At 41.2% G+C, this 7,292-nt stretch overlaps 1 protein-coding gene across 1 annotated transcript in view; it reads right to left on the reverse strand.

Moving 5' to 3' along the window:
• Positions 1–2,566: 2,566 nt before the first annotated feature.
• grik1a (glutamate receptor, ionotropic, kainate 1a) overlaps positions 2,567–7,292 on the reverse strand; it is a 36,646-nt gene continuing 31,920 nt past the window's right edge. Inside the window, exons 15-17 of the mRNA XM_008277871.1 lie at positions 6,093–6,318; positions 3,484–3,734; positions 2,567–2,692 (exon numbers count right to left, since the gene is read on the reverse strand). Of these exons, the coding sequence (XP_008276093.1) occupies positions 2,567–2,692; positions 3,484–3,734; positions 6,093–6,318 (603 nt within the window). The remainder of the gene's footprint in view (positions 2,693–3,483; positions 3,735–6,092; positions 6,319–7,292) is intronic.

A 7,292-nucleotide genomic window follows, 5' to 3' on the forward strand; every position in this document is an offset into this window, starting at 1 on the left:
GGAACAGCGATGGTTTATACTACGAGAGAGATTTAATTCTTTCAGTCGTCACCTGTTTAAACATTATTACTGTTGGTGCAAGGCTATGATGCTGTAAACTACATCTACGTTATAATGCTTCATGTACTATCCACACAGATGGTCTAAAGACAGGAGTTGATGAGGAAACAACTTCATACCAGTCGGTGGCCCACGGACAAGTCTGAGAAGTGGGAAGCGATCAAATGGCAGTCTCTGATCCATCACTTTTTTTCTATTTTCTTTTTTAGATCCAAGGCTCAAGTGCTAGAGTCTCGTCTCCCTCCCTCCCTCCTTGCGGTACGTTTGGGTTGACAGAAGATGCAAGCTGACCTCGCCCCGCTGTGAGGCCGCGACCTCCTCCGGATGCCTTTGTAACACTGCAGGGAGATACCCAACTCCTCCATCACGGCGCTAAAAGACATGCACTGCCAAAGAGATGAATAATTAAAAGCCAGGGTTAAGACACCAATAAAGATGATTTCCAATAAATTCATTACAATCTTTATGAACTTTGGCCACAAGTTTAAAGGCTGTGAATGTATTAACATAAAAAAAAAGAAGAAAATACTGCTGCTCTGCAACTGCACTAGTTAGGGAATTATTAGATACAGCTTTTAGCAGTCCAATGCGATGTGAGAATGCAACCAATAACTTCTAATCAGCTGTCCAGAAATGACAAAACACACATGAACTGTAAATGTATCTAAAAGAGTTATACAAGACTTTGTTGTCTCATCGTAAAATCCAATTATACAGACAAGAGATGAAGGGCAGTGTCTGCTGTGCAGCATCCTACTGCAGGAAGCTATGAATTCATAATATGGTAATTATTTGAAATTATCAAAGAGAAGGCTGTCTGAAATGAAAAGCCCCAGGAAATTTGCTGAATATTACATTGCATTGAACACATTAATCTTCAATCACGCTTATTTGCCTTTTATTTTTGCTCCCCTCTGGATGGTGCGTTCGCTAAATTTATTTTGCAATTCATCATTCGTAGCACCAAGTTTTCAGGTTTATCTGTTGGGTCTTTACAGCCAAGGACACCTGAAGATCCCGTTTTATCTCCAGACATCATCTAAAGACTTCTCAACCAAATGTGGCTTCCTGCAGGGTTTCCCACGAACACCAGCAACACTGAATATCACTGGAGAAAACCTACCTTGTTCCCAATTCTGCCCTTAAAGGCTGCCAGAAACCACAGGTTGAAGCTATATATGCTTTGGACTGAGTGGAACGTTGTAGAAAATATAATCACGCCTGACTGGAACTAAATCAAGTATGAAGCTGAAATTAATTTACTTGTCATATTGCAGAGTTATAGACTTTCGTCACATAGCCCTCTGAGTGCATTTCACCTTTACGCGCACACACACACACACACTCACACAAAACACGAAATCGGGGTTTATATAATATGCACTCATTATGTGAACTGATTTCATGCCCTTCAGTGGTGGTGGTAGTCAGTCATTCTTTGTAGTTAATATTTGCCATACCTGACTGCATATTTTCTTGGGTTTTACTTCAGAGACAGATGGATCTAGATGACAAGGTCAGTTCAGGGGAGCAGCCGAGGCCCTTGAAATGTATATTCCTCTGTGGTCCCATCCATCATTACTTCAGTTAAAATGGTCTGCAGTCACCAGAGGTTATTTATGAAGTTACAACTTTACTTTTGGCCCTGGGTTCGCGTCGGGGGACATCTTAACTCGACACGTTGTTCAATCACTGTTAATCGAATTTCAGCCAACCCAACCAGTCTACCAATGAGGTTAATGAGAAGGAAAATATTCAAATAACTTTTCCTATCTTTTGATTTCCCAAAAGGCATTCTAAGTACACACACACACGTCTGCTGAGGCCAAAACTTCTATTGGAAAACTACTTAACCAGATGCAGGAAAACAGCTTAACGCCATGCTGAACTTCTTCATACAGTGTGAACTCGGGATGTTGCAATTTGAAAATGACACCGAATTTGTATAATTTTCAACTCAACAAAATGCATGACTCACGCTTTAAAAACCTTTCCTAATGTCTTGAGTATCATCAGAATCTATTTTCAGGCTTCAATCAGTGAAGTGCTGCTCATGTATGATGTATGAGCATGCAAATGAGAGGTCACTTTTAATGAAGATAAGATGCATTTAAGTTTGCAAGTCCATAAAAGTAAAGTCTAGTGTCAAACGTCAGGAGAAATGCTGTGTAAAACCAAATTGCAGTTTTATTAAACTTTGTCTGAATGTATCTGTGGTTTTACAATAAAAAGATTAAAGCTGGTAGTTTCAGAGTGACTATCATGGCCTGAAGCTGTATCAGAAAGATCACCGGCATCACAAGCGAACACAACCAGAAGACAAAACAGACAGGTGAATCCTCAGGGCACGAGGGTCAAGTATTGAAAGTAGAGTAATTGGGATTGGGTGAAGCTGCAGGTGAAGGTGCAAGGTATGCTGGGATATTTTCAACAAGGGCAGAGGGAGGGATGCCTGGTTACAAACCTATCATCTAGAGTGAGTATTGCGGTGTATGTGCTGCCACGGCTACTCTGTGTCATCCCCCAGCAGCCTGCCGCTCTCCAGATCGGTAGATAAGGAGGTGCCAGAGGAGGAGGTGGAGCCGCGCCGCTGAAACTGACGGGATTGCACCCCATAAAAGAAACAAAACGCCTGACGCAAAGGAAAAAGAAAAAAAAAGGGAGGATGGAAGAGAAAACACAAAAAGAAATAAACAGACTTGAAAAAGAAATCAGATAACGAAACAAAAGTATGGCAAAAGAGAAGCATAAGAAACTCAAAAACAAGACAAACAAACTAATCATGTGTGATATTGTTGCTCCTTCATAGCATTATGTTTTTGTCCCCTTTTGTCCCTAAAAGGAAGAACCAAAGCATGTACGTTCAGGGATAATCCAGCACTGATGACATATTCTGGGAATATAAGAAATAATTAAGTTACACAAATAACAGTGAATGAACGGTTTAGTCGCCTGTCATTTGGAGCTGACAATTCAACACGTCTTTACTCTGTGTAGCTCATTGTTTACTGCTGAGGACTGTGAGACACTGATAAGTCATAAATCCATGCAATGATTTTTCTCGCAAACACACTGCCGGCAAGTGCAAGTATTATTTTTGAGCAAATTAATTAAACTGAGCAAATAAATTGAACAATCACTTCTGTTCTTAAAAAAAAAAAAAAAGGACTTTGTAACTGGTAAAGAAAAGCTAAACACAACATTCCTCTTTCTGAAAACAGGTGAAAGAACAAACATTCTAAACTCGTAAAAAAAAAAAAACAACTCTTGATTTGTAGCAACCTACAATTAAACTGTAATTCTTTCTTTGATGATACTTTCAAATGCTGGAGCTTATTTTAAAGTCTGCTGTGAGCAAAACGCACCATTTAATCCAGTCATTTGTCATCTTCACACAGCACAGGAACAAGCAGCCTCACTCACCTCCTCTATGTCGGCGTTCCTGCGGGCCTTGTAGATGAACTCTCCGATAGCTACGAACACGGACAGGACCAGACCGGCGGCCAGGACGATGAAGATACCGCCGATGTTTTCTACGCCCAAGGCGTTGGCCTCCTTGTTGTCCTCCTCTGGACAGCCGTTTCCTCTCCACCACTTCTCCTTCATCATGTGCAGCTTCCCTTCCTCCTGCAGCTGAAGGATGGCGATGGTGACTTTATCTCTGTATGGAGAACCTGGTGAATAGAAACACATTACATTCACAGAGCAATTATATTCTACTATTCACTTTTTATTCTTTACTGAATATTGCTTTTAAAATAAAACAAGACATGGCAGCCCTAATGAGGCAATGCAAATTGCTATTTAATTTTGAGCAACAATGATATCAGCAGGGCTTTAAATGCACATGAATTCATATTTTCTTCTCTAAACAGTATCAAGGAAGCCTATATTTCTATCTTACTATTGGCTTCTTCTTGTTACTTTAACCCCACCACCACACACACACACACACACACACACACACACACACACACACACACACACATCCAGCGGTACATTGAAGCCTGTTGATCAGGTGAGGAAGGAGCCAAACAGACTCCAGCTTGTCAGCTCAGCCCAGTCACAGCTGCATCTGCCCTGAGGGTATCAGCCTAGAGCTCCTAAAGCGGTGTGCCACTCAGTTGTGTATTTAGTTCTTAAAGATGTCTTTAACCTTAAACCTGAACCTGTACCGAGTCCCCTTGCGTCCTGCCAAACACACCAAACTGATAAATAAGTCAGTAATTGGAGTGACCGGATCCGGACGCACATTCTGTCCTGAACACAGTTTGTTTATCAGCTAGACATCAGAGTGGAGGAAGGCATCATTTTTCTGCTTTGCATCAGTTATTTTGTGACTATTTTACTGGTCTTTGTGCCATTTCACGTCCTCTAGAATGCATTTATGGTCACAGAGGCAAAAACATCTTTTAGTGTCCCAACTGAAAAGAATCCTTTTTTTTTTTTTTTCTAGCTACAGCATCTAAGAGGTGCAGGTACCTTTTACGTTTCTGCATTTAGTTCAAGCTTGCTAGCTTTTGTGGCCTTTTACCAGCAGGGAAACAGACAATGTCACACTGAACTGGATTATCACAGGTAAGTGCCAATTTAACTTTTCTACAGAGAACTTTGCTTAGTCGCCCTCTTTGCAGCACTATGCTGCAGACGCTCCTCCATTCTGTGGTGGGCGTTATTATTTTCAGCAGTGCGGGATATTTTCAGAAGGCAGCCGAGTGAGAGCATCTGACAACAGGCTCATCAGGTTGGCCTGCTGACATGAAGGAAGCTTGAGTCTCTGGTGGAGGTGTGTCAACATTCAAGCTTCACTTTATTGTCTGGCATTGTAGGAATTTTGGATCTGCCTTCCACCCATGCTGCAGCCATGAAAAACATTCCATAGATAACAGGGTAAGACAGCCAGAGGGAACGAGATATCTAAGGACATATTGTTAAAAATATACCGTAAAAAGGGACAGATGACAAATAGATAGAAACCTATAATGCAGAGAAGGTACAGAGATCTGTGTGCCTTCCTAATGTCTGTGGAGAGAAGAGCCTCTGAGCCGAAGAACCTTTAAACTTTTTTGTTTTAGTTTTCCTTGCACATAATTTTAGTCTTAAATGTACCTTTTGCTCTATTTCAAATCACTGCACCTTCTGCTGTTTAATACATTCAATAATTCTGCTGTTGTGCCCATACATTTAAATGTATGCCTCGTATTTGGCAACTTCTCCTCGTGAATGTGAGCAACTTACGGAGCACGTTCTTGCTATGGAATACAGTGAAAGCCATAAAGTCGAACATATTAGGATAAATAAATGAAAATTAAATAAAAGACTAGAGAAAATCTCGAGAGGAAAAGGCAAAGCATGAGAGAGATGCAAGATGTTAAGTATTGCTTGAGTAAACATCCAACAGTGCTGACTGCAAACACGGTCCAGCAGGTTGACTTGCTTCCAGTTTAAGTACTCAATTCAACAAAACTGGCTGAAAACCTTACAGGAACATTTGCCCATTTGAACAGCTGGCAGAGCTTTTTGATGGAAGTGCATTTGCATGCTGAGGATACGGGATCGCAGCTCCGCACTTAAAGATTCAAATTCCAAATAAAATAAAATAGGTATCAAAAGCACAAAAAGCCTCCATTTACAGAGGTTCTATTGAAATTCTATTCTAGTCACACAAGACCTTCAGTGCATTTTTAACACTTTTACAGGCGCTTGTGTAAATGGGATTTGTGCAATATTTACTTCTCTGTGGCTTGTTTTGACCAACGCTGAGGTTAAATGCGGGCAGTCGATCATAGAGAACAAGTTATGGATGCATGAAAGTTTGAATGGGTTTTGCTTTGGTAGAGGTACCTTTCAAAAATGGAAGAGTTCTGGTCTCATTTTCAACAGAAAATAAGGGGCTTATTTTAAATCCATGTTCCATTACAGCAAAAAGACATGTAATTGCCTTTTTTCCCTTTGCTGATTTTTTTCTGTGGGGCTTTTCATTCTTTAATAATTGACAAAGATGGCAGTGAGGAGCAAGTCATTCTTCTTACCGATAGGCGTTCCCACTCCGTAGCCCTTGGAGTCTATGAGACCTCCGATCTGTGTGAGGTTGCAGTTTCTCTGGCTGATGTACTCGATGCTGGTGGACTCCATCAGCATGGCGTAGTCTGTCGTCAAGACCCGGGTGATGCCCTCCCTGTTGTTCTTAACTAATGCAGTGTTCTTCCTGCTGCTCATGAAAGCCCACATCTTCTCATAGGTGGAGATCTTTGATTTCTGAAGGAGAATCCAAACAGGCAAAAGTTCACAAGAAGTTTAATGTACTTGCGGGGAAATTATAGGCTGTGTGTGTCTGAAGCTGGAGATATACACTCCATAGATGTACTTAACTCGATTTGAAATACTATCATACACACATATATGCGGCAGGATGTGCGGGACTCTATCTTTCAGAGTGTGTGTCGGTGTATGTGTGTGTTTGTTTCTCCTTGCTCAGTCAGAGAAAATGGGACAGCTGTGTTCTAAATCTCCTCCAGCTGATTCAATTTGTTCAAGCCATCAACACAGCCTGCTTCCTCCTATCCAGGCAGCCGTAATCACTAGCTGCAATCTGGGAGGATAAAGCCCTGCATGGATCACCCCCGCTGAGCCACAGGATGCAAGGAGAGTGTGTAGCTGTGAGGCGAAGGAAGTGACAGGCCTGTCTGAGGACACCGGCACACTGATACATTATATAATGAGGACTAACAAGTTAACATATGTCGAACTTCAGCACAGACATCCCGAAACACAAACGCAAGCAGTCCGGATATGAATCTTCTCCACATCCAATCATATACTTAAATCTTGAGGCATCCTAAGATTCCTGTAATCAAAGTAATTGCCTCTACCTCTCTCTGTTTCATTTCTTTTTTTCCCCTTCTTCTTCTTTTTTTTATTGGATGTTTGGCAAAAATACAGGATGATAGGGGTAGCAGCTGAGGGAATATGACCATGATTTTATGAAGTGGAGGTGCTGCACCACTGGCTCACACTCACATCTAAAAGCATGACATAGAATACAGAATACAAATAAGCTGTTGTGGTATTGTGAATTCTCTCTGATGGCCAGATGGGGGGAAAAACTAAATTTTTTTTCCCCACAAATGAGCACACTATGCTGCAGCTACTGTGCCCAATTCATTTACTGACAAACCTGAACATATTTTATATATTTAAGGGAAAAACACATCATAGTTTGACTTTAGAAG

Source organism: Stegastes partitus, unplaced genomic scaffold, assembly GCF_000690725.1.
Source record: "Stegastes partitus isolate 25-593 unplaced genomic scaffold, Stegastes_partitus-1.0.2 Scaffold109, whole genome shotgun sequence".
Classification (NCBI taxonomy): domain Eukaryota; kingdom Metazoa; phylum Chordata; class Actinopteri; family Pomacentridae; genus Stegastes; species Stegastes partitus.